At 43.0% G+C, this 25,720-nt stretch overlaps 3 protein-coding genes across 8 annotated transcripts; all 3 read right to left on the reverse strand.

Moving 5' to 3' along the window:
- Nucleotides 1-794: 794 nt before the first annotated feature.
- On the reverse strand, nt 795-6,034 carry LOC125968657 (phosphoribosyl pyrophosphate synthase-associated protein 1). 3 transcript variants are annotated; one of them, XM_049719944.2, is made up of 11 exons: nt 5,886-6,034; nt 4,173-4,225; nt 4,039-4,105; nt 3,725-3,897; nt 3,545-3,660; nt 3,049-3,104; nt 2,824-2,969; nt 2,571-2,615; nt 1,845-1,915; nt 1,391-1,537; nt 795-1,104 (listed from the first exon to the last, which is right to left on the reverse strand). In XM_049719944.2, the coding sequence occupies exons 1-11, from the start codon at nt 5,927-5,929 to the stop codon at nt 946-948; spliced, it is 1,077 nt and encodes a 358-aa protein (XP_049575901.1). In that variant the 5' UTR covers nt 5,930-6,034; the 3' UTR covers nt 795-945. The 3 variants fall into 3 exon arrangements, with proteins under 3 accessions (XP_049575901.1, XP_049575899.1, XP_049575900.1); XM_049719942.2 differs by lacking the exon at nt 5,886-6,034 and adding an exon at nt 4,699-5,220; XM_049719943.2 differs by lacking the exons at nt 2,571-2,615; nt 5,886-6,034 and adding an exon at nt 4,699-5,218.
- Nucleotides 6,035-6,105: 71 nt separating this feature from the next.
- On the reverse strand, nt 6,106-16,672 carry LOC125968656 (phosphoinositide 3-kinase regulatory subunit 6). Of its 2 annotated transcripts, XM_049719941.1 has the most exons (23): nt 16,523-16,624; nt 16,147-16,194; nt 13,304-13,373; nt 12,816-12,893; nt 12,588-12,692; nt 12,320-12,411; nt 11,774-11,842; nt 11,542-11,674; nt 11,363-11,432; nt 11,119-11,299; nt 10,562-10,703; nt 9,599-9,685; nt 9,009-9,252; nt 8,562-8,825; nt 8,241-8,340; nt 8,022-8,141; nt 7,613-7,720; nt 7,347-7,449; nt 7,214-7,275; nt 7,017-7,107; nt 6,875-6,936; nt 6,687-6,796; nt 6,106-6,592 (listed from the first exon to the last, which is right to left on the reverse strand). In XM_049719941.1, exons 4-23 carry the CDS (start codon nt 12,871-12,873, stop codon nt 6,436-6,438), a joined length of 2,358 nt encoding a protein of 785 aa, XP_049575898.1. In that variant the 5' UTR covers nt 12,874-12,893; nt 13,304-13,373; nt 16,147-16,194; nt 16,523-16,624; the 3' UTR covers nt 6,106-6,435. The 2 variants fall into 2 exon arrangements, with proteins under 2 accessions (XP_049575898.1, XP_049575897.1); XM_049719940.2 differs by lacking the exon at nt 16,147-16,194 and having other exon boundaries at nt 16,523-16,672.
- A 56-nt stretch (nt 16,673-16,728) lies between these two features.
- Nucleotides 16,729-25,637, reverse strand: pik3r5 (phosphoinositide-3-kinase, regulatory subunit 5). Of its 3 annotated transcripts, XM_068650684.1 has the most exons (19): nt 25,432-25,637; nt 24,186-24,362; nt 22,461-22,573; nt 21,696-21,811; nt 21,555-21,623; nt 21,317-21,455; nt 21,162-21,231; nt 20,912-21,086; nt 20,641-20,809; nt 20,507-20,575; nt 19,408-20,090; nt 19,204-19,332; nt 19,002-19,133; nt 18,800-18,893; nt 18,243-18,319; nt 17,947-18,040; nt 17,780-17,862; nt 17,598-17,713; nt 16,729-17,490 (listed from the first exon to the last, which is right to left on the reverse strand). In XM_068650684.1, exons 3-19 carry the CDS (start codon nt 22,558-22,560, stop codon nt 17,340-17,342), a joined length of 2,466 nt encoding a protein of 821 aa, XP_068506785.1. In that variant the 5' UTR covers nt 22,561-22,573; nt 24,186-24,362; nt 25,432-25,637; the 3' UTR covers nt 16,729-17,339. The 3 variants fall into 3 exon arrangements, with proteins under 3 accessions (XP_068506785.1, XP_049575896.1, XP_068506786.1); XM_049719939.2 differs by having other exon boundaries at nt 21,168-21,231; nt 22,461-24,362; XM_068650685.1 differs by lacking the exon at nt 24,186-24,362 and having other exon boundaries at nt 25,432-25,636.
- Between the last annotated feature and the right edge of the window lie 83 nt (nt 25,638-25,720).

Genomic DNA, 25,720 nt, shown 5'->3' on the forward strand with positions numbered 1-25,720 from the left:
CTCTTCTGCGCTCAGCTTCACAGGTGTTTTGTTGTCTCGGAGCGGGCCAGCCTTGGACCTCTGCCTGTTTTACGCCTCAAGTAAGACGTTACTCCGTTTGCTCTCGAGTACCCCGTAGTCAGATTGTAATTAAGTCTTCGCCCTTGGACTTGGTCAAAGCTCCTCAGCTGAGTAAAGTGGCTCTGAGGCGTTTGGAACAAGTTCAAGGTCCTGGAACAAACTCAGCTTGATCATATCGTTTGTACAGCCTGAATACGGATAAGTCTGTCCATCAATTTCCGATTTCAATAGTCAATGAGATGCAAGTTGTAGAGACTGAATTGCTTTAAAAATCTCATTTCCGGCCTAGAAACAGATTTTTAATGAGCTGTGGAAAGTAATATCCCTTTTGATCACAAACTACGTGTCAAAAATTGAACAAATAGTAGTTTACATAATTCTGGAAACGCATATATTGAAGAAGTGATTCTCAAAGTGCGCCAGTAATAATGCGAGAGGTATCGGGGGCAAGCTGATTTCTTAACAAATATTTCCTTGCTTCAAGTGGTATTTAATTTGAACTGCATTTTAGATTTACATCATTTTAACTTTGATTTTCCTACATACTAACCACAGGGTGAATGTTCAAATGGTTTACAGTATTCATATTAAATATACTTTTGCGGGATGAAACCTCAGCCTTGTTTTTGATCAAGTGATCAAAACAGACGCACCAAGACACACACACACACACATCATCGGTAAAAGCTCCTTTCCCATTAACTGTTCCAATCACGATGGAAAAACACAGCACGTCATACAAACGGAATGTCTTTATTAACCAAATGGTGAAAATCCCCATGGAATAGTGTAGCTACATAAAAGCAAACATTCATCAAGTCCTGTTCCCACTATTTGGCACGGGACACGTACTTGGTGACCGAATGTCGTCAGTTGTCCGTCGCCTCAGTCGTCCAGGGCGATGTTGCGGAACAGGTAGGCCATGGACTCCCCGTTGTGGATGCGGCGGATAGCTTCGGCCAGGATCATGCTCACGTCCACCGTCTTGATCTTTGGGCACTGCAGCTTCTGTACTTCGTGGGGCACTGTGTTGGTAACCACTACCTATGACAAATAGCATCTTGAAGTAAGCACGCTTTTTATATTTATTTTTTTGAAACTATGTAAGCAAGGTTACTTTTTGTTTCCTCTAAGTGATGTTACATGACAATCTCCATTTTTTTTTTTTTTTAAAACGTCAGAGTGCACACAGGTATTAAGAAGTGCTTGGACAAATTTGTTTAAAATGCTCCACTGAGTTTCAGGAAGTTGGAATGAATGTGTCTATACTTATATGTTCTCTTTATAGGGCAGATTTAAGGTGAAATCTTTTTTTTTTTTTTTTTTTTACCTCATCAATGGCAGACTCTTCAATGAGTCTGGGTGCCTCAGCAGACAGCAGGCCGTGCGTGGCCATGATGAAGATCTTGTAAGCGCCTCGCTCCTTCAGGATCTCTGCGGCGGCCACAAACTCCTCCGCGCTGTCGATGATGTCATCCTAAGGCATAGTCACGGTTGTCTTCATTGTTTTCACAAAAAAGGTCTGTTTAAGATTCTCCGATCAGCACTGATTACATAAATGGGTTTCACATGAAAAAAAAAATAATTGAAAAAAAAAAAACTACGAAATTAATAAAAGGGGGAAAAAAAATTACATATTATATTAATAAATAAAATTGTACTGCAACAGGAAAAATCCATTTATGCAATGTGGACAATGTTGTCATGCGAGTCACATTTAGGCAAAGCTAAGTTGTGGTAGTACAAGACGTCGATGCAAATCCTGTAAAAGTTTACGGTCTTACCACAATGATGGCGATTCTTCCTCCCACGTCTCCGACGACAGTAATGGGTGGCTTCTCCTTAGCCATCATCACTATAAAGACACAAATAGGTCAAGTTACGCTACGGAGAAATATTAAAGTCCAATCACGGGGACTGAGATTTGCTGAGAAAAAATTGGGGTGAAACCCACAAAAGGACTTTCGCAACACAATCCATTAGCGCAGGAAAAATAATTTGCACTCATCCGTCGTCCACAACAACATATGCTGAGTAGTTATAAAAAGGGGGTCGATGATTATTTGGAATAAAATATTTTTGTGATTTGCTAGGCTGCAAAAAGAGAGCATGAAGAGTGTCTGTGCTTCAAAGAACTGAAGGAATCTCAAATAATCATCGACCCAAGCGACAACGCGCCGCACCTGACTTGCAGTGCCCTCACCCGCACACACCAACCAGGCGCTTTTGCAAAGCCTCACTGCGGGTTTTATGACTTGAAGAAAAAAAAAAGTAAGCCCCCCCCCCCCTAAAATCAATAAACATGATGGGCACATATTTGCACTACAGTTGCACTCCACTTCATGCCATTCGACGCCATTTTGTCCAAAGAGAGAGAAATTCTCAGATATTAGATTAAACCGGACCCCAAATGTAAGCCAAAAGGCGAAGAAGGAAGAAAATAAACCCCTCTGTAAAATTCCAGGGAAGCGAAACAAACGGGAAGGGAAAACGGAGTCATTGATTCCTACTTGGAAGCTCAATCCCAGGGAACGCCGCACGAGACCTGCTGCCGCCTATGTTGGCGAAAAGCCCATTGCGAACGACATGCAGAATGAGGGTGGTGGGGGGGGTAAAAATAAGATTTTTAAATATCTATATAATTATATTTTACATATATATAAATATATAGTTTTGTAATAAGATAATACGGTACATAATGTGTAAAATGGGCCTCGGTTGCCACTGTTGACAATCACAGAAGTTCCAAAGGGGGCGTCTTACAAGGCAGCTCCAAGCCAGTGTGTCCCGCGCTGGAGCGAGCAGGCGGCGGAGAACATGGCCCGTCGCCCATGTTGGACTCCAGATTGGGAGCGGCGCCGTGCAGGACGGCCAAATCGAGTCGCAGCCTCTCGGCGTAGGACTGAGCCCTGAGACACACGAGCGGCAAAGAAAGTGACGTACGAGTACAAACAGCAAAGAAGCCAAAAAACACAAAAAAAGGAGTACCTCTTGGCAGCCGACGGGGATTTTGCCACAATGACAGCGTTCCTGTAGTTTGGGATCTGTGAGGTGTAGGAATCGACCAGACAGACTGCAGTTGAACTTACACGCTATATCATATCACATCCAACGAGTACTCATATCTATCGGCAAAGTGCCGATATCAGGGTCATGGGATTTCCGCTCCAAAAATGAGAAATGAAAACCTACTCTATTTTTGGAATATAATTTTGCATGTAATTAATAGCTTTTTTCTTTTTTAAATTCTAATTTTTAGTTCCCGCTTGTAAAAATAACCGGAAGAGGGCAGCTGATTGCGAGTTGATACCGATACCCGGTATCAAGACTCACCCTTCGCTACCTTCGTGTGCTAACGTCGCTAAAAATCTGCTATGGCTCACTCAAAAAATGAAAGGAAGGGGGGGGGGGAGGGGGGGGATGGCCTTCCGGCCAGCATACGTTACCGCGGCATTGATGGCTCGAGAGTGTAAAGTAGCATCACCTCTTCTTGGATGTACTGGATGAGGAAGGGCGAAGCTCTCAAGTTGTCAACAGGGAAGCTGAAGAAACCCTGAATTTCCTTCTGATGAAGGTCCATGGTGATGATGTGCGTCAGTCCTGCGACGTCAACAGGACGGCATCAAACCGAATCCAAAACGCAGAATTATCGCAGTGCCCTTACCGGCCTTAGCCAACATGGCGGCGAGTAGCTTGCAAACGATGGAACCCCTCTTCCTCATCTTGCACTGCTTGCTGTAAGGGAAGTAAGGGATGACCCCGATGATGTTCTTGGCGCAGGATGTTTTCAGGGCGTACGCCGTGATCAGCAGCTCCATGATGGCCGTGTTGACGTCTCTGCGGAACGACACACGGCAAGGTGATCAAATTGCAACCAAAAACACACAGGTCTTTTGTGTAGGGCTAATCAACGCTTGTGACAAGACTTCTTTACTTTCCAGAAAATTGCCCTCAGTCTGCATTAGGAGCACATCTCACCTGGGAATGGTCTGGATGATGAAGATGTCTTGTCCCCGCACCGACTCCTTCACATCCACTCGGGTCTCTGCGCACAAACAAAATCAACGTGGCGGCCGAACGGAAGCGAGCGGTTGGAAAGAGCTCGGCCGTACCTGCGTTTCCTTCTTGGTAGACCACCGACTTGCCCAACTCTACACCCAAGCGTCTAAGAAGAAGACAAAGTCTCAAGGCCACAACAGGTAACAGGCTTCCACAAACGGCAACTTCTCCTTTGTGAGGTTGTTTGGCTGGTTTGGCAGCGCACGATTGCCCTTACTTACCTTTCTCCCGTTGTTTAGGTACGGCCGAATTTTAAAGCTGTTCACAAGCTCCCGCCGAAGACGCAAATGTAACAAGACCGGTTCAAGAATCCAGCCGAGCGAGTCTAAACATTGAAGGTTCGAATCTGTGCTCTGCAAACTTCCTGAATCATCCCTGGGCACCTTGTATGCGAGGGATTTACTTTTTTTTTTTTTAAATTGAATGACAGGTCTGACAGGTAAACAGAGAAAAGGGGGCACAGACCTAAACCTGCTATCCCGAGATTGGAATGGTGGATGAATGGTCAAGATTCCCCATCCACCCATTTCCTATCAAACTTGTCTTCACCTGGATTACAAAACGCCGTGGCGTACTTACTCTGTTATTTTCTTGGCTAACTCGGAACAGGCGCCGCTGGAGTTGGCGGAAAAAACACGGTATCCACTTCTTGACACGTTCATGTTGGAGAAACCATACGAGAGCTTGGGCGTTTCAGAGCGTTTGACCACAGACCTGTGACCGCCGAAACGCCTTATCGGCATGTTGTTTCACACCCCAGAAGCTTCACTTTCTCTTTCCTGTTTCTTTGAAATGTCTTAGGACGACAACGATCCCACGATGGAATGTTTCCAAACAAAAACACGCGCGGCAAAAGCCTGCAAACTTTTCTTCACGAGTGCCACACTTGAGCTTAAACTACATCGGGGGAGCAAGTTCAATCGCTACCACGCAAGTGAGAGATGTCTGAATGTTACAACACACCGTCGTGTGTATTGGGTGCGAAAAAACAATCCGATTTGGCTGATCGAGAACTTGTGCAGCAACGACTGCATCGCATCGCAGACGTTCCACGTCGCAGAAGGCCCAAACCGCGCCGGAAGGGGGCGTGCCTAAAACGTCATCGACCAATCCATGTTGAAATCTTTCATGATGTCATCTTCAAGCGCGACCGACACTTTTCCACTTATTTTTGGTTTAACTTTTTTATATATATATATATTTTTGGTATCGAATTTTTATTTGTCTGTCCATATAATCCAGAAAATATGTGATTTATAGTTACGGCAAAATTAAAGCGGTCTTATGTCTGAAAATTAATTACCATGTAAAGGCTACATTCCTTACTTTTTGTAGTACATTACAGGGGGGTCATAAAGACACTTTTAAATGAATTTGTCGTATGTTTCTATGTTTCATGGACAGGAAAATGTATTGGCAACTTTCTAGATGATTTTTTTTTTCATAGGTGAGCTTTTAATGAATGCATCGTGTGCAGTTTTATTTTGTCCCGAGACAATTTTGCCTTCATAAATTGGTGGATTGCAGCGTAGTAGTGACATCTAGCGATCAACTGGCCGAACGACAGAACAGCCTCTGAAACGAAGCTTTTAAGTGGGAGAACTTGCGCAGTTGATGGTGGACCAAATACCTTTTTTTTTTTTTTTAAGTATTAACAAAATACTTTTTTTTTAAAAAAATGATAGATGACAGACAGACAGACAGACAGACAGACAGACAGAGCGTGCATTCCAAGTGAACACTGCAGCACCAGTCCGGCAGCTCACCTGCTTTGTGGCCGTCTGAGCTCCATTGATCGCACTCCAACCATTCTTTGTCTCTCTCTCTTTCTCTCTCATATCAACAGGAACCGAGGAACAAAAGATGCGAGCATGAAGAAAGACTGACGCTGTATATGGGCTCCGACGCTTTTCTGTTCCCTCCCAAAAGTTGGCCGCAACGTCCCCTGGCGGTCGTGACACATGGCTGCAAACAAGACCCTTCATCTCGAGGCAATCGTGAAAACTTTATTTACACCATTTACGATAGGATTCACACAGACGTTTCTGCATAAAAGACTGCTTACACCGCATCCATATGAAGCACAGGTGACTGACTACCTGCAATCACATTTTGCCCCGGATAACAAGCGGCAGCTCTTCAACAAGCCCTCGACTAGGAAGGACGGCGATGATGACGTGCAATCGCAACACATCTCCGCACCTTAGGCCAAAACATTGGATATCAATCAACAAGACTGTGGCCACCACCAAGGAAGGACTGCATTTCCCCTGAGCTTTTTTCATATGTCACCCAAGCATCTTTACGCAGAAGAGGTCAGTCGATGAAGCCCGCAAAGGTGTTGACGGCCACACCAAGTCCTTTGCTCATGTACTTGCTCAGGCCGGCGTCCTTGTGATCGCCCAGCTTCAATTTGGACATCATGTTTTTTTGGACAAAGTATCCAGGGTCAAGGCAGGGAATGATTTCGATGCTGCAACGCACAAAAGGAAGAGGGGGGGGGGGGGGGGGGGGGCCTAAGAAGAATGCCGTCCGTCTACTTGTATTGCTGCTTGATTGACTCTTACCTCTCCACATCATTGTAGATCCTCTGACAGTCTCCGTCTAAGGTAACTTTGAGTGAGGACAGAGTCTCCAGTGAACACATCTTGATGTTATTGCTCCTGATTTTGAACTCCTGGAAAGTTTAAAGCAGTGTTAGGAGGGGGGGCTGGAAAGACATTTCTAGTGTGGGAAAACAGGGAGAAAAACATACGCCGTTGTTGTTTTTAGCTTTTGCCGACCATTCCTTCAAGGTGAGTGTCAAAGAGTTGAGATCTAAAATTGTGGAGAGATACCTTTAACGTAAAGCTGGAACTTTTTTTTTCGGGGGGGGGGATAATGACAACGGAATGAACCTTCTTTTGCACTCGTGGGAATGGCATTGACGCGAGCGCCGGTAGTCCTCATGGGGAGGCCTCTGTCAGTGTCGCGGCCACTTAGTGTCACCTACACACACACACACACACACACACACACGTGGCGAGTAACAAAGCATCTTGTGCTACATTTGTATTTTTTTTTTTAAACAAGAAACCCCCCCCAAAAAACTCACTTTTTTGTAACTGACGCAGACAAGTGCTCCATGTAGATTAGCCACACTCTTCTTCGACTTCTCTGTTTGAGAGATAATTATGCTGTCGATAAGTATGCAGGGATAGTTCAGCATGCCTGCAAACTGAAATCACCTCTCATGGGCGCTGAAGCGTGTCGGAGATGAGGAACGGCCACCTCTAAATGTGTGAGGAAGACATCTTCCACTGGTTCCTTGGTCATGCTGCTAAATGTAAGCTGTCCATTGAAAACTTTATTGATTACAAAAGTAAACATGGTTTTCATGCATTGACTTTATAAAATGGGAATTAAAGATAGTTTTTTGGGTTTTTTTCTTAAACATGATGCATTGAAAAAAAACAAAACTTACAAGACATCAAAAGAATAAAAGGCAGAATACCTTGACAAAGTAGATGTTGAAGTTGACTGGCTGCTGGCCCATTCGCACGTAGTAGGAAATGACGTCGGACACAAATGGCTCTTTTGACCTCGATGGGTTCGTTTGTTGCTGGGTAATAATAATAATAATAATAATAATAAAAGTGCTTACTTGGTACAATGGTCAGGGAAACATTTATTTCTAGTATTATTCAGTTCGGGTTCAATCTAATTAAAATGGAGTATTATCATTACTGTAAAAACATAATTGGGATCGTGGATTTGATTGCACGCTGCAAAAATATTTGCGTGACATGACGACTCTTGATCAAATTTGTCTTTATTTCCCTGTAGACATTTAAAAGTCACTAAAATGCAACTTTCTGTGTTGCCATGTAGTACTTGTTTTTTCTTCTTTTCTTTTTGATTACCATTTTTGCCAGCTTGGCCATCATGCAGCCTAAACTGCTGATGTTGCAGTTGTACCACGGGTCCACCACGCTCAAGTAAGATCCAAGAGTGCATGGATTGTGCTTGCGCTGAAAGTTCTCCTATATGAGAAGTGGAATTAGTCCAACTACAACTACAGTGATAGCGTTCAACAGTCCATTCACACAAAAAAAATGTTTAAGGAAAGGACGTTCCCTCACCTTGCCAGAGGACGTAGTCGTTGGCGACACACAAACAGGGATGTAGTAAAACTGCAGGTTAACTTTCATGCTAAGAAAAACTCTCCGGGCTTCTCTTTTTCTGCAATGGAGGGTGAGACAGATGAGAAGCCCAATCAATGTTCAGAGGCCATTAGGCAATAATCTATCATAAAAAACACATTGCTGTCAGTACAGGTTCTAATCCTGCAAAAAGAAAAAAATCTTTTCGTTACACAATCAATCATTCATCCTACAACTTGCGCTACTTTACTCCCCTTCTGTCGCCAACCACAATTTACTGTATGTGATCGAGTCCCTCACCTTAAGCAGTAGTAGGCTTTAGCCAGGCGGCCCATAATGGCGTCACCGCCCATGACGACAATTCTGGCGGTAAAGATCCGCTGCTGTCTGAGGAAAGCATGGCTTCCTGCTCTCCTCTGCAGTGTGACCTCTCTTCTTCCACCCTTATCGCCAAGTACTCCCGCGTCACCCTCCATGGTGACCTGCATCAGTGCCACGCTGTTCTTCACAGACGGTTTCACCTTCATGCCTCCACGTCGGGCCAACCTGACAGACTCTTGTTCGCTGTGGGGGGAGGGAATGGCCCGGTTCCCATTAAAGCATGAAATATAACTTCAGAATGTGTAAGTGTCGGCTCATTTGTTCACTTTTTTTTTTTTTCCCCTCGGTAATGCATTTTTTTTTATTTACATAGCTGTGAATTTCCCTCCATCGAGTCTTGTCTTCCGAATCTTTTTTCCATGGTACCTCTTGCAGGGTTCCCAAGAGGCGGCGGCGCTGCCCGATTCGATCAACGCCACCGGCGACGAGTCACCACCGTGGGGCAGGTCTCTTTCGATGCCGCTGTCGTTGGACAGGACGGAGAAGCGGGTCTTGTCGGGTGGCATCAGGTCACCCGGCGAGTCGCCCAGCTCGGAGTCCTCGTGCTCCGGATTGAGGGAAAACTGCTCGGATGACGAACTGGTTCGCAGCCACTTGGCTAGCTCTCGCCCTGTCGATTAAAAGTGTGGAGAAGAGGATACGGGTTTTTTTTTTGGTCGTCTTTTTTCTACAGTATTTTTCTATATAAATAAAGCTGCCTTACAGTGACTTGCCAATAAATAGTTATCGAAATCATGACTATCCTTAATTTATCCTCTATGCTAAGGATTTCTTATTATTTGTTGCATAGCGCCCCAAATGTCCGTTTTTATGGATCAAAAAAATAATTGAGGGTAAGTAGAGGAAACGTTTGAATTGTTTTTGACCCCTGTTGAACTGTTGATTCTATTCAGCTGACTGGTCTGAACAACTTCCTGTAGAGCCCTAGACCGCCAACAATAAGCAGGGCCACTCACAGATATCCACTTCCTCTGTCCACAGGTGGAAGCTCATGTCAGGGTTCGGAAGTGGGCAGTCAAAAAGCGCTCCGACGGAAGCAGCATCTACACACAGAGGAAGAGGAACGGACCAAAAGTGTCACAATGACATTCAAAACAAAACATCCACGTTTTCTCGGAGACGAGACGACGACAGTTGAATCAAATGGCTCGGCTACGTGACTGCAGTGAATTTCCGGGAAGAATTAAAAAACAAAACAAAAATACGTTTGATAAATTAGACACACGTCAGCTGACTGCACTGTCAGGAAGTTTGATGGTGGAAACATGTCTATCGCAAACTGCTTAACACAGGGAAAGATTGTTAATAAAAAAAATCTTGCTATTTTTGTGGTCACGCCAAAGCAATACATGACCTGCAAGCCATTTCATAGGATCTTGATGTTGCTATTAAGGTTAATTCACCAATCGTGTTTTTCCATCTGTATTTAAAATGCAAATGTAAAATAGTTTTTTGGCCCTCCCAATTCAGCAACTAATAACTTATCTACTGTACTGTTACAATTTAAGTAAATTGCAAAACCTCACACAAGTTATTTAGGCAAATATGCCAACAGATAGTACGAGTCCTTTGTGAGGCCGGTTTGTTTCTTTTGATTCATTCAGAAATCTTTTCTACACAGCAAGGACTTTTTTTGGTGTGAAACATCACGCACACGACTGGCGAACGACAAGTCCTTCCGCAAACCTGTCAATTAGGGAATTGAGAAAAAGACAATCGAGAAACAGAGAAAAAAAATAATAATACTGAGATTATCCTGATGAATAAAAGAAAAATCTTTTAGTGACATGATTTTACCGCCAGCCTGTTTTACATAAACCGTTGCTGTGGTCACAGCGGGTAATTTCCCTTCAAGTCATCCACGACGATCCTTTTCCGCATCTTGCAACATGGCTGGTGTGCTGTGCTGAATTTCCTACCCAGGTTTGGGCCTGTGACAATATCGCCGTGCAGCCGCTGAAGATGGCTCTTGAGCGCGCTCCCCACCCTGCCGCAATCCTCTTCCACACACCGCTCCGCTGTTGCAATCACATCCTGAAAATAAGGCTCCACGTCTATATCCTGTCCCAAAACACAGAAATACACACAGGAAGATAAATATATCCAGGCTTGGTATTAATAGCAAAGAGAGAAAAGGTCTCAGGTTGGTGTGTATGCCTAAGCGTGTGTTCTGTTACATTAGGCCCGGTGCCAACGGAGAGCAGATCTTCATTGAGCAGGTTTTATTTGACACATATATGGGCCGAGGATTTGTTCTTTTTCCATCTGGAAGTTACACTTTTTACATCAAATCAAAATTAACACGAGTCACTAAATACATTTAAAAATACTATCGCAGTAATCCCTCGTTTATCGCAGATAATTGGTTCCAAAATCAGCATTAAAAAGCCGCAATAAACGAACCGCGACGTAGCGAGGGATTACTACAACTGTAATCAGTAAGCGAGAATACACAAATAAATATCGTTGCACTTACTTTCAAGATCTTCGCCAGGTTGGATGCATGGCACTGCTCTCCTAGAGCGGCCTGGATGGAATGTTGGACCACACTGCGCTTGTGCTCTTCTGAACTTGACGAAGATGCAGCCTCAATGTCAGCCAACAGCACTTGGGCCAGAGAAGCAGAAAAGACCTCGGGATCGGCCAGAACAAAAATCCTACAAGAAATCAGACACGATGATTATGTCGAGTCACAAGAAGGGTTATCGTTCATATCGTACCTCTCCTGAAAAGGGTAATGCTCATTCTTCAGTCTCTGCTCCGCTACCACCATCCTCTGATACAGAAGACCTGCAGCAGGTGCGAGCATTGGTTCAACCAGCTCACCGTAGCAACCCTGCGAGGGATCTTAAGGCTAAAAGTTTTGTCGGGTGTCTGCAACGCAAAGACGGATAAATACCTGGAACGGAGCGCTCCATTTTTATTCGCCTGGTGTAGCTGAGCCCAATGGTGCAGTAGGGCAGAGGGTAGGTCAGCAGTCGCTTACAGAAGTCATAAACACGCTTATACAACTCATCTGGGATGTAGGCTGTCTGAGATGTAGAGCAAAAAATGTTTCGTTAATTAACTTGTTCTTAACGAACACATTCTGTCCTCGATAGTTTATTGGAGTTTTCAATTCAGACATGTACCTGAATGATGGCATACATGAGCGTGTGGAGCAAAGGAATGATGTATTCGAGGCTGTCCCACCTCTCCGCCTTAAGAGAAACACAAACACCTTCAGAATCATCTTCAATGGCCAAATTGTTCAAAACAAATGAATTAGGGCTGTCACTATTAAATATTTTTTGAGAATATATTATTTCATCGCTTCATTAAATAAAATTGGAGTTTGCATGAGAGTGTATTGCAAAAAAAAAAAACACAAAAACATTCCCCCCCCCATTTAATGCTGTTTATTTGATACAAAATATTTGAAATTGATTCAGTTACCGGTGCAGTTATTGTAAAAGCAGATGTTTGCCAATGTCTTGTTTCGATTAAACAAAAAATATATAAAAAATAAGATAATCTGTTTATTTTTATGTGTGAATAAAACAATTTAGATTGAGACCATTGTAAGGTAAAAAAATAACTCTGAACGATCACTCGATGAGTAAAATGATTGCCGACTAGTTTAATAATGACTCGATTAATTGAAGCATTTTGGACTTCTGAAAAGTAAGATCAATCACCTTCTCCAGTTCTTTTATCAGAACCCACAGTAGAGACAAGCTGTTGGCGGGATTGTTCCGAACCTTCTTGTGTAACGTCCATCTTAAAATTCCTACACAGAAGCATAGAGTTGAACACATGGACTAGCCGAACGAGTCACAATTTTGTACGACCGTGTTAAATTCAAATAGAGTGGTTGACTAGCATCTGAACACAGCCGATTCTGTAACGGCAGCATTAAAAATGGTCTGCTTTTGCATTTTACATGTTGAAAGGTCCAGTCAGTACCTTTGTTGTGACAATCCGGGGACTGGCGGACGTCCGTTTCTCGAGGCAGCACAGCCTGGATGCTGCGGTACAGCTCTCGCTCCGGAATCGTCGGGAAACAGCCAGCTGATGACGTCGTAGAGAGATTAGACGATTTCTAACTCATGAAAATACATTTTGCTCGGTGAAAGAAGGGAACGAATTGTTGGATGTGCCGTCGACATGTTTTGCTTCGACAGTATCACTTACCCTTGGACTCCATGTTGAACAACCTGTCCGTGTTATCCCAAAGGGCCTGGCAGTTCATGACTCACATTCTTTACATGTCTGGAAAGAACCATTACAAAGATGACACGGACAAGAATTTCCATCCAAATTCCCCGTCAAACAGAAAGCGAAAATAAGACGGAAACTTCCATCCAAATTTGCCATCAAACAGAAAGTGAACATCAAGAAACCCACAATGAAGGTGTTAAAATTGTGCAAGTTATTTTTTGGTTGATGTGAGGCTTAACGGCTTAAATCTCCGGTTGATTTAAGCACTTTTATTTCTACGCTCGTTCGTCAGTAGCTGTAGTTAGTCTCAGGACATATAAATATTCTCGGGGGGGTTGACTAAAGAGGCGCTATCAGTTGACTAGCAGTTGTCCAGGCATATAAGAAATGTGCAGACAGGAGAATAAGCCCCTCAGTAAATAACACAGTTTTTAAAGTAATTTTTCTTTTTAAAAACTTACCACACAAATGTCACGTGGCCATACGGAGCAACACACTCCCGTGTTGAGTTCTCCATTCAACTTGACAGAGCTGAGAAGGAGAGAGAGAAAGCAAGAGGTGGGTTGAGGTCATGAGGCAACATACGGTTGCCAACTCTCATGATGTCTTCATTTCATATTTTCTTTCTTTTTTTTTTCCTTGGTTTCTTATCTTGTCTACTCATTTTCCCTGTCCCTTGTGTTGGCTAATCAGCTGCCATATTCATGACATATACAGATATGATTTGAAACTAGAATAATTCTAAAAAAAAGAAGTCAGCATATATATATATATATATATATATATATATATATATATATATATATATATATATATATATATATATATATATATATATATATATATATATATATAAAATTTATTGCCATAAATAAGACACGAACAAGGCTGGAAAATATTAGAACAAAGCAGAATAGATAAAAAGATCAAATCATTATAATAAATCTTACCGAATGAAATAATGGGAACATTGTTGAGTAAGATAAATCAGAGTAAAAAAAACGTCAAAACATCCTGAAAGCTGTAAGCAATTAATAAACCATAAGAATAGAATTGTGGAATTTGAATAACTTTGCATGTGATCTTCATTTTTGATACTTTTCTCCCTAAATTCAAATTTATTTATTTATCTTTTTTATAATAATAATAATACATTTAATTTCGAAGCGCCTTTCAAGTCACTCAAGGTCACTTCACAAAGAGTTTTTGAATATTTTCTTTATGCAATACATTCACAGGAAACACTTGAATAAGATGATTTCACACGTGCATTTCCGCACAGGCACAAGGCGTGCTGAGGAATCGTTTTGTGTGCAAGGCTGCAACCTAACCGCCGACGCCACGTGTTCGCTCGACAGCGTGCACTGTGCAAAAGGCTGACACGTATACAACACTTCCTCTGTCTGAATGAGTGGGCAGACGATGATGACTTGAGAAGGAGAAGGAAAAACATCTATAAATAGGTTCTTGGCTAAAAAAACATCAGCAAAAAAAAAAAAAAAGATTGACGTTTTTGTCACAAGCAGTAAATCAACAGTCCCTCAAGTAAATATTGCGTATGGGAACATACCATGAAGTTACGAGTATGTTATTGTATGATGCTCCAGTTGGCTGAGAACTAATCCAGGGTGCACACCGCAGCTGACCTTTAACCTAAACTGTATTCAGAAAGGTATACAAGACAGTAGTGTAGCCCACCCAAATAATTTTAAGGCCCCGCTTATTTTTCTTCTGTCCAAGTGATTCAGTCCCTGCTCTGTCCGCGATGCCACTCGCCTGCTGCCGCCGACAGTCACCATACGTGTGGCGACGCTCAAACAAGGTTGGGAACAATGCGTTTCCGTTCTGGCGCGCTTAAGACGCCTCGGAAAACAGGAAGGAGTTGAGAGCAATGCGTGGAAGTGCGCTCGCAGAGCTAAAGTACGTCTTTTGCTTAAGTGGAAATCCCCAAAGTTAAGATCGCCTTGGAGGTGAACTCTTACCGTACATGAATACTCGCTGAGAACTGGGTCATATCTACAGTGTGGTGACAATATAGGCTTCTGCAATTTTGTTCAAAAAGGTAGAAAATGAAAATAGCTAACGCACATTTAAATATAAACTCGCCAATGCAAAGAGACATTTTCCTCCTCCCACCTTATGAAGTGGCCATGTGACCGAGAGTTCAGAGAATTGTGAACACAGTCAGGGCTAAACAGAAACTGCTGTTTTGTTTGAAACATTTTTGTCCTAAGGGTGTCATAATAATTCACAATCTTGGCTTACATTTAAAGACACGTCCACTCGATGTTCTTAACGTACTACGTCGTACGTCACACAAAAACCTCACAAATTTATGCTAATCGAGAAGCGGACTGCGTTTATGCTACTCAGCTCAAAACTGAACCAAGTAGCATTATAGTTGCCTCTTGTCTGAAGTACACTGAGTTACTTTGTCTGAGTAATGTGCTATACATAAAAAAAAAAAAAGAACACCCTGGCCTTGCCTTGGGCACGTCATCCCTGCGCCGGTCGCAACCTCCAGGCATGACGAATCAGCATGGAAAGTGAAGCACAAGGATGACATAATAGACTGAAACTGTTACCGTCTTACCAAAGCCAACAACAGAAAATGTCTTCCATCCCAATAAAGGCGAGGCCATTTTAGGTATATCGCAATAACAGTAGCAGGATATGAAACTGTTTGCGAAAATACATTCACTAAGTTTGCTAACACTTATTTATCTTGAACACCAAGTACTTTCAGGGCATCTTAGGAAATCCTTCCTAGCTGGGTAGCCATTTTGGAATTGTGCTGCCCCATTTAAGAGTACCTTCATACTGATGCTTTCGCCTTTTCTTCCTTGGCAGCATTTGGTTAGTATAAGAATTTAATTGTCAGATTTTTTGTCAAGGATATCTTCTAAGTTTATTTAGTCAACGGTATCAGTGAAGGATCACTGGCAAACAACGCCAGTCATGCCCCTCACGGCCAACAGGAAGTCGGACAATAAAACAAGGAAGCGTGGTTTTAGAATTTAAGAGACACAACAAGCCACTTCGGGGGGTCCAATCACATCTGGCACTCTTATCAAAACGCCTTTATTATCTCAGGAGGGAAAACATTTAAACAAGCATCCCCTGGGTCTTCCTGTGTCATGTTGGGTTTCTAATGCAGGATTTTACAAAGTCATTATGTTACATTGATATACCAATAACATTAATTCTTGTAATATAGTTTGGGAGAACCGGGTACTGTATACCCTTGATTTCTTACAGATTTATTTTTTCAACCTTATCTTAATCCAAAAAAAGTACAAATTACCTGTACAGTAAATCCAATGATGAGTCTAATACTCCCCACCAAGCTCCTCTAAAATAGTAAGCAGTGTAGAAATAGCACGTTATGGTCAATTTCAACGACCTGCATTGTTCATTAATAATGTAAATATCTCAGAGTCACAAATATTTTGAGATGACACAATTGATGGAGGACATTGTTTATATAATAAGATACGATAAACGGAGATGTGCCTAGTTAAAAGTAGAAGCACAAACACATGACACACTCAAGCAAGGAGAGCGAGCGACACCTGTTCGCCTGACTCATGTCAACGTTTCCAAAACAACAACAAAATACACACTTGTATGTCATCTACACGTAAACATGTCAATAAATCGTAGAATTAAATGGATCTTACTCTGAATGGCGTGAAGACCGCGACTGCCGTCAACTTTAACTTGAAGGCTACATTTTCTTCAGCGGCACTAATCATGGGGACGTTTTTAACCACGCCCATTAAGACAGCCGACCAATGGGGAGGCCGGTTAAAATGACGCCAGATCAACCAATGAGATCATTTGTCAAAGTGACGGACGGAACTAGGGTAGAATAAATAACACACCATTTAAATTTCAATATTTTATGCGTATTAAAAAAAACAATGTATAAAGTTAACCATAAAAACAACGACAATAATTCACACACAATTATAAAATTTTATCCTATCCCCAAAGTACCTTATTAATCATTAGAACTTTTTTTTTAAATAGTTGAGTTTCTTTGCAATAAAATAATTCTAGTCTGAGGAATATCATTTGAGCATTTTCCTCTAACAGAAAGAAACGCACATATGTGGAAAGTGCAAAATGGAAAATAAGTTCAAATAAAACGTGTCAAAACACAAATGTGCATTAAAGCTACCACTCAGGGGAAGTCATATTGACACAATAAATCCAAAACTGTTCATACTTAATTGTATCAATCAAACCCCTAATTTGTGCCAACATCGCCCTCTGTCGTCCAAACTGTGTATAATTTCCCAACGGCCTAGAACAAACTCTGACATCACAAAAAAATCTACTATACAACGTTTGCACTCAATTTATACATTCGTATTTTTAGTTGTGTCATAGCAAAGTGTTTTGGAAGAGAATTGAGAAGTCAGTCTTAAGCATCCATTTTGTTTGCATATACACTCTTTTCTTCCAAAGTCCTGAAAGCAGAGCTCCTAAGGGTCAGGGTAGTGCTCCGCTGAAGGTGACGATGGGCAGACAGAGGAGCGAGCAGAAGGTCGGGTGCAGTGGCTGAATTTGGGCCGACATTTGGGCCTGCCGCTGCCTCCAATCTGAAGAGCTGTCGGGTTTGGAGCACAGGGAGATGTCGCACCTAAACAGCAGAGAGACAAAAATTCAAGACGAGTGCAATCCTGTCATTTGAGTTCTGATGAGCCATATTGTGATGCCTACATCCAATTTCACTGGTGCTGTTCTTACCTGATGACACTTTGTAGTACCTTCTTCTCATCCTGGTCTAGACAGACAGCAAAGGTGGTGTCTGCAGCACCGCAGACCTGCACCTTGTCCACCTTCACCTCAGTCAAACTCAGGTGCTATTCATAAAAGACATGTTATTGCGTAAGCGATTAATTTGTGGGTCACTGTGATGACTCGCTCACCATGTTGTAGCTCTTCTTGCTTTTCCCATTCTGTCTCTTTAGAACTTCGGTCATGCTGAGTTGCAGGCACTCCAGCTGTGAGTCTAACAGTGGTACACATTTAGAACCATATTCTGAGGTTGAAAAGGCTCTGAAAAAAAATATACTTGTTTCTCAACACAACCCACCTAACTCTTCAGGATTCCTGCAGGCTTTAGTCAAGTTGACTGAAGTGCACATTTTCGATTCTCTTCTGCACTGACTCCTCCCACTTATCACGACCTAAGCAGCATAAAAAAAAAAAAATCCTATTAATCATATATCATTTAAAATGATCGTGTTATTTTAATCATATCTTATGGTATTATTATATAGTAGTTTATTAAAACCTATTATTTGGGGCTAAAGTTATATTTAATGACAATATAGAGAAAAGAGTGATATTAGAAATGCAGGAAGACTTTTTAAAAGGTAAACAACATACTTGATTGTACATGATGTCAAGTTTTAAAGGCACAGCTTCTCGGTCACCATCGATACCAAACCGTTTGCTGGCCGTGCCTGTGTGAGATGAATTATATTCCGACAGTTGTAAAGAGAAAAACAGAATACTTTCTCTACTATTATCACAAAAAGAGTAAACACGATGATGTAATGTGAAGCATTTTTTATAGCGAACAAACAATACACACATCTGTAAGCAATGTTCTATTGTTTGTCTACACGTGTTGCTCCACCATTTGTGTTTAGATAGGCCTCCTTTTTAATACTGGGCCTTTTTAATAACGATTAGCATGTCAATGGATTTTTAAATGGCGTGTTAACATTCGGCAAACATGTCACTTGATGAGGGTGACTCACGAACCAAAATAAATCCCACTTTAACACATCAACTTCAGCTCCTTTTACTTCCGCACGCAAATGAGAAGTGTCAGCTATGGTTACAAACACAACGAGACAAATGTTGATCTGCTGAAATTTGCCACATTTGGTTGTCATAACAACCCGTCTTGTATTGAACAACATTATTTTTCCGCTCACCCATAGCCTTGATGGCTCTGGTCCCGGCAGTGTGACCCAACTCGAGGGAATAGACAAACACCTCCGTCCGTCTTTCGCCACTGGCTAACGTCAACTGCGAGACAGCAAAATGGAGTTGAGATGCAAAAGCAGACGCCTCCGATGGATACCTTTTTTCCAGTGCTTCCAGGTTCACGCAAATATTTGATATAAAGTGTCAAACCTCAGCTTGGTAGAGTTGGATCAGAGCCGGCCGTGTTGCGTAACGGCAATAGTAAAGGACCAGATCGGCGAGAATCGGGAGTCGATGTTCATATGAGCTGTCGTACGACTCTGACTCAGTCTTGGATGTTTGCTTTTGGACAGAATGGTTATTTTTAATCAGTGAAGAAGAATAGCATAGAAGCGCAAGAGGTGGTTTGTACCTGACAGACGATGTTGGTGGGTAACTTAAGTAGGGTGAGAGTGTTTCTTTGGTACCAGGGATCCAGGATCCCGAGGAGATGGGCCACGTCATTAGTGCTGTCTTCTGTTCCATTAAGATTGACGACCTCCTGTTGAGTAAAAAAGTCTTCAATGACTTAATATCGTAACCAGAACTGTAGGGAGAGTTAAAGACTTCTACTTACATTGATTCCTTGAGATGTGGGAGAAGTGAGACAAGCTGCTGAGTCTCTCTTAACAGGCACAAAGTAGAACTGAATTTTGAAGACTTGGCTGAGACGAGGACGAGCGCTTTCTTTTTGTCTCAGGCTGTTGTAGGCCCGCGCCAACTTGCCGGCGACGTGGTCGGCGCCGAACACCACCACCCTCAGCGTGGCGTTCTGCTCGTCCTGGTCGCAGCTGAGGATGGGTCGCCTTCTGAAGCAAACCTGCCGGACGGTCCGAGAGAACTGAGAACTGAAAACTGACGGAACCTGAGAGGACGACGGCTCGGGACTACGAAGTTGCACGTGGTGAGGTAGTGAGTTGGAACGGATCTCCCGCACTACAGATAAGTCTTTGGATTCCGTGTATCCCAAACTTTTGGCGCGGTTCAGCGACCTCTTGGGCTTCCGGAGGAGGCGGTACAAGTGTTGGCTGAGCCGAGCCGAAGACTTGGCCGGCTTTGGTGAGCCGACGGAGTCGTCGGAATCCTCGAAAAAGTCACTGTCCGCTCCGGAGTTGAACGAGGGAGCGTAAGACTCCGACACAATGGACAAGGTGTCGTGGCCCTCGTCGTCCTCAATGTCCGCCTCATCCTCATCCTCCTTTGGTTGTTCCCCGGTGGACAAATTTTGCCCCTCGTCCTCCAGAAGGGTGTTTAAGACGTCTGTGGGTATCAAATGAATCACATTAGCAACCATCTTTTCATTTCCTTAGCAATTGCCCTCATTAGTGACCTCTGTGAGGTGGATACAAGACGTGAGATATATACCGTATTTTCCGCACTATAAGGCGCATCTAAAAACCTCCAATTTTCTCAAAAGCTGACAGTGCATCTTATAATCAGGTGCGGCTTATATATGGACCAATATTGAGCCCTTACAGCAGGCGTGACCAAAGTCCGGCCCATATATCTTATATATGGACAAAGTTTTATGATGGGCCGTTCATTGAGGGTGCGCCTTATAATCCGGTGCGCCTTATATATGGACAAAGTTTTACGATGGGCCGTTCATTGAAGGTGCGCCTCGTAATCCGGTGTGCCTTATAGTGCGGAAAATACGGTATATATATCGATTTTACCAAAGTTATCTTTTTCCCAGTGGAACACGCGACACTTGGCTGTGGGGATTGGGAACGTCTGTAGCATTCCTGTTTGAAAAACAGAAATAACTTACATATCATGACGGTACCATTTAAAAAAAAAATTTGAGTACCATCACGATTCCTTTTGCTGGATGAAGGGATGCTCAGTCTCTCCCTCAGTTCCTCCAGTTCCCGCATCACATGGTCACGTCCGTCCAGAGGAGAACTCATGGCTGCAGCCGTCTCTAACGCACCACTGACCACGGAGAACATCTCCCTCAGTTCATCGGCTGATTTTGCCTGCACGTTCGGTAACAATATTGAATATTTTATGTCAATGAAGAACAGCGAATTCCCACTTTAAAAAAAATAGTATAATAGTATTTGTGTGTGAGAACATACCTGCAAGACTGCGTGAATATCGCAGAGTGGATATTTGGTGCCAAGCGTGGACTGGAAGGCATGTTTGATGAGCGTAATGAAGGTATCTTTTTCCGGGTGCTGAACGCAACTCAGCTGCTCGGCCACTGACACAAAGTCAGCAGGCAACTCGCTCGGGTTCATCAGCAGAACCGTCCTGCGGTCATACGGAATTCATTCAAATATTATTCACAATCGGACATCGTGTATGTTCATGACAGCAACAACATACACGGACTTGGAGGATTGACAGCTGAGGTTCAGGTCTTGTTCTTCTCTCACCAGTCTCTGAAAGGAAATCCCTTTGAGGAAGAGAAAGGCACATCAGGACACTATTTTGATATCAACTCACGAACAGAGCCGCCATTTTAAACGCGCACAATATACCCGGCGCCTTGATCTCCAGCTCGAGCGTGGAGAGCAGATGTCGACACACCCCGCAGTACGGTTCGGGCCACGTGAGGAAAATACTGAACACCTCCATAGCGTTCTGGAGTAGCTCCATATCTGGAGGACAGTATGGCGTCTGGCAGACGTTGGAAAAGATTGAGCAAAAGTAGTGCGGACTAGTATGTGGTGAGAAGAACGTGAAGACGTGATGGGTTCTTGGCAGAAAGATTTGTACCTGCAGCAGTGTGGAGGTGAACATGATGGCAAGTGGCGCCACTAGTTGGTAATGACACCTCTCCTGGACCTGTGCACAAGGACACACACTCGCTCACTAGTTGTGAAAGAATTTGTGACTTTTGCGTTGGACCATCCTAACCTCTTTGGTCTTCCTCAGGATCTGCTGCAAGAGGATGATGGAGTTGTCTGGGTCTCTCTTGACCACTTCCTCCAGGCTCCAGCGGTTCATTGACTGACCCACGGAGCACATCAGCACTGGAACACAACACACACAGCCCAGTTGGATTTTTTTTTTACGTCTAGATGGCAGTGAAGGAGTTAAGAATGACGTGTGAAACCTAAACACACACTTCTTGTCAGCACCACTTCCTCACAGATGTTAAGCCACACAACTTCCTCTGACACCTAATTCAAGCATGTTTTTTTGCTTTAAAGAATCTCTTAGTCCACAAAACAATTACTACAACGCAAAACAATTCTTCCGAAAAAAAAACCCACAATGACAATTCATTAGATGTTTCCTTCTGGGGATGGGTGGAAATGTGTAAGAATAAATAAATCATCCATTCATTCATTTTCTGTCCCGCTTGTCCCCACGGCAATCACGGGCTTGCTGGAGCCTAACCCAGTCATCATTGGGGGAATCGAACCCGCATCATCTAAACTGTGAGGCGGACGTGCGAACCAGTGCTCGACCGTGGCGGCAAAAAAGAGATAATATAAAAGCCAATTATCTCGCCTGGTACATTTCTAGCTCGGAAATGTTTCAGCTGGTTTTATCATTTTGAGATGTTTAAGATACAAAAGCCAATTGTCAAACTGTCGATTGCATTTGGTACTTCATACAAAAATCTCACAAATACGTTTGCTGGTTTAGAACAAAAGTTCCTGAGTGAGTTCTTACCATCCCAGCGGTGAGCTGCTGTGGGACTGCATCCCAGCCCATCCAGACATTGGTCCAGAGCGTGACGGATCCTGTCCTCCGTGCAAGAGGTGTGCTGCATGTTGCCTCACGCTCTGCGCACAACAATAATCGTGATTAATTACGGAGATACGATCAAACAGACAGCGGCCGAGGCATTCATCTCTTCTCTGGTAGATGTGCTACTTCCTCACATGACACACAGCAGCACAATGTCAATGTAGTGAAAGACAGAAAAAGGGGATGTTTTTCATTTTGAATCACACGGCAATGCTTGTGCTGCTGTTTTGGTGTGATCGTTCCGGAAGAAAAGAAAAAAAAAATCACGTGAGGTGAAAAACAGCAGTAAAGTTAGCAGTGACAGAGAAAGTTTGACAAAAGAAACGTATCAATATGTGTAGATTTTTTTTTTTTTTTTGTATTGTCAATTTTTGTCTATGTGAAGCCCTTTGAGACTGTTTGTGATTTAGGGCTATACAAATAAACTTGACTTGACTTGACTTGACTTGACTTGACTTGACTTGACTTGACTTGACTTGACTTGATTTTAAACAGCAATGCATTGAGAGACAAGTTCCAAATCATCTTTTTCTTTTGAAACGAATGAAAATGTCATTCATCTGTTCCAAAAGCCGACAGAACTGCCCCCCCAAAAAGTAGTAGTAGCATAATTAAATAGAATGCCAAGAAACAATCCCTGCGTGATATGGACACTAGAGGGCAGTATAATAGCCATGCAGACAAATGACGAAAAGTTTCACAACGCAGTTTCGAGCTCAATAAACTGCAATAAGTTATTCTTGTCGATAAGATATGCCTAAATGTTTGCTTATATGTACATGTAAACAATGACTCCATTATTAAAAAAGTGACTGATTGTTAATAACGTGTCCCTGTTTCACTCATTTAGCAAAATTAGAACAGAGAAAGAAGTACTGCAGTACAGGAAATACTTTGTGGGGCGTTTCCATGGCAACGCAATACATGGCGCATATGTACAATAGGTCGAAATTGAGAAGCACCAAATACTTCCTTCGGTGTAAAAGAGGATATTGCTTTTTTAAGGTTTTCCATTTTAGAGCATTTAAACTTCTCAAATTTCAACACACACACACACACAGACACACACACACACACACACGGTCAGAGAGCGAATGGGCAAAAACTAACACACACGAGGAAGATCAAAATCAAGGTCAAGGGGCGGAGGATAAAAAAAAAAAAAGATGTGAAATGACGTCAGACATTGACAACATCCAATCAGATTGCTCCGATGTCATGTTACTCCGGCCTATTTACATGGGATGCGGAGAAACAAATTATTTTCAATCACTAACACGAATTGAAAGCAAACATGGCTATACGCCCTTGTATTATTTATTTTGTAGAATGTCGCAACTGTGCGATGACTATGAGAACATTTCACAAGAGGATGCTGTCCCTTGGTGTCAACAGGGTTACTTCCCTTTTGTTGTTTTTTGGAACAAATGATTCATGGGTCATAATATTTAGAGAAATTTAGAAAGTGTATCGAATGGCGCATTTTCACGGCGATTGTTCTCCTTGAGGTGACAGCCGATCAGGCTTTTTGCTTCTTCGAAAATCCTCGATGGACATTCATGGTCAATGTAATCTTCTAAAGGTGGTCTTAGCCTGAGCAGAGCGGCCAATGGCGTGGAACTGTTCTTTCAAAGCTGGCACCTTCACCTGTGCTTCTTTCTCATGCCCCTCCCCTCAATGGCTTCCTCCTCCATCTCTTCACATCTGACGGTCCCATTACCAACTGCTTCCTGACGGGAAGCGCGACTTCCCATGTTGAGTTGAGGAAGCAGGTGCCTCCCCATTGTTGTGGTGTGATCCAACGCTCAGGTTTACTCCCACAGACTAAAGGAGGACAGAAGAGGGACCAACAGGGAGCTTCCTTGAGATTGAAAGACTTCAATCTTACATAGCGATACTTCAATTCACCGTATGATGGATGGCGTCCACCGGAAAACGATACGAAAGGAAACTTTTTAACCCAGTAGATCAATCTCAAGGTCAGGCAGTTGCTGAACGTTTGCACCCGCACCTGTGATCCAACTTGCGTATGTGTCTGTGAGGAGCCTCTCACGACATCAATTTGTTCTGACTGCACGCTTCCTGTAGGACGGTGTAATGGTCCGGCGTCCAAATACTTTTGTCTACACAATTGCATCCGTCTAAATGTCGTCCTCTACGACAATCGAGCTATGTCTCAACAACTTGTGTAGAAGATGGAGACCTCATTTCTAAGAGAAATGGATGATTCCCTTCCTGAGGCTGAGTCGGAAGCATCTGTCGTCATGGGCCAACCGTTGCAGTACGCAAAGCTTTTGAAAAGGCGCCGACCGCGCAGCAATCTCCGTATGACTGTACGACGTCGAAAAGCCGTCTTACGTATGGAATGACAAAAGTTGAAAACAACACACGAGTCCGCGTCGTGCCATTCCAAATAAAACACGTACGCGCGTCTCTTTGGACCCGGCCGGCCATCCTGATTGATTGATTGATTATACTTACATATCTAAAACATAAAAAGATTAAAAAAATAAAACAAATAACACTTTAAAGTGCCGTATATAAGTCCGTAGAACAAACAATAAACCGACAAACTGAAAAAGAAAAAACTAATCAATAAAGAATGCTTGAAAAGGAGTAGGGGGAAGCATCGCTTTTTAGGTTCCTACCCCTTTCTCATTTTATCCATTCAAGCGATAAATCTACAACAGAACACAAGTAGACCGATATCCTTCCAAAGTTATTTTTCCGTTTCATTTATGCTTCTGTGGAGTCATGTAGTATTTTTAGTCCTTGTACCCGCCAATCAACATCTTTTTGTACGTTTTAAACTGGTGAATATTTGGACTTTGCTCAGACTGTTCCAAAGTTTGACCCCGGCCGGTTCTAGTTATAGCGAAGCTTTGGATCTTACCTGCAGTCTAGTGTCCGGCATCCATCACGGGCGGCGAGCGTCTCAGAAGAGTGCCAGCCAGACGGAGGCTCCCGAGAAGGGGCTCCAGCTCAGTAGAAGAAACAGGCGCGAGCGGCCGCTCTCTGCTCCGTCCGTCCGTCGGTCGCACAAACAGGAAGAAGCATACTGCACGAGCGAGGTGCATGCGAGCACAGAGGAAGGCTGACACTCATTTTGAAAGGATGCAGTGAGTGAGTGAGTGAGTCATCTGCTTGACGGCTTTCTTGCACACACCTACCTGATTGCTTGG

The sequence above is a fragment of the Syngnathus scovelli genome, chromosome 5, assembly GCF_024217435.2.
Source record: "Syngnathus scovelli strain Florida chromosome 5, RoL_Ssco_1.2, whole genome shotgun sequence".
In the NCBI taxonomy this organism is placed as follows: Eukaryota; Metazoa; Chordata; class Actinopteri; order Syngnathiformes; family Syngnathidae; genus Syngnathus; species Syngnathus scovelli.

What these genes read in the sequence shown, in the direction of transcription:
- LOC125968657 (XM_049719942.2), bottom strand. Translation starts at nt 4,862, where the DNA reads ATGCCGATAAGGCGTTTCGGCGGTCACAGGTCTGTGGTCAAACGCTCT. An exon ending in CTACCAAGAAGGAAACGCAG is followed by an intron (nt 4,106 to 4,172) that starts GTACGGCCGAGC and finishes GTTTGTGCGCAG; the next exon opens with AGACCCGAGTGGATGTGAAG. An exon ending in TCCAGTACATCCAAGAAGAG is followed by an intron (nt 3,105 to 3,544) that starts GTGATGCTACTT and finishes TACACCTCACAG; the next exon opens with ATCCCAAACTACAGGAACGC.
- LOC125968656 (XM_049719940.2), bottom strand. Translation starts at nt 12,873, where the DNA reads ATGAACTGCCAGGCCCTTTGGGATAACACGGACAGGTTGTTCAACATG. An exon ending in CCCGGATTGTCACAACAAAG is followed by an intron (nt 12,412 to 12,587) that starts GTACTGACTGGA and finishes GCTTCTGTGTAG; the next exon opens with GAATTTTAAGATGGACGTTA. An exon ending in TGTCACAGGCCCAAACCTGG is followed by an intron (nt 9,686 to 10,561) that starts GTAGGAAATTCA and finishes CTCTGTGTGTAG; the next exon opens with ATGCTGCTTCCGTCGGAGCG.
- pik3r5 (XM_068650684.1), bottom strand. Translation starts at nt 22,560, where the DNA reads ATGCAGCACACCTCTTGCACGGAGGACAGGATCCGTCACGCTCTGGAC. An exon ending in TCCTGAGGAAGACCAAAGAG is followed by an intron (nt 21,624 to 21,695) that starts GTTAGGATGGTC and finishes CCTTGTGCACAG; the next exon opens with GTCCAGGAGAGGTGTCATTA. An exon ending in GCAAGAAGAGCTACAACATG is followed by an intron (nt 17,714 to 17,779) that starts GTGAGCGAGTCA and finishes TTTTATGAATAG; the next exon opens with CACCTGAGTTTGACTGAGGT.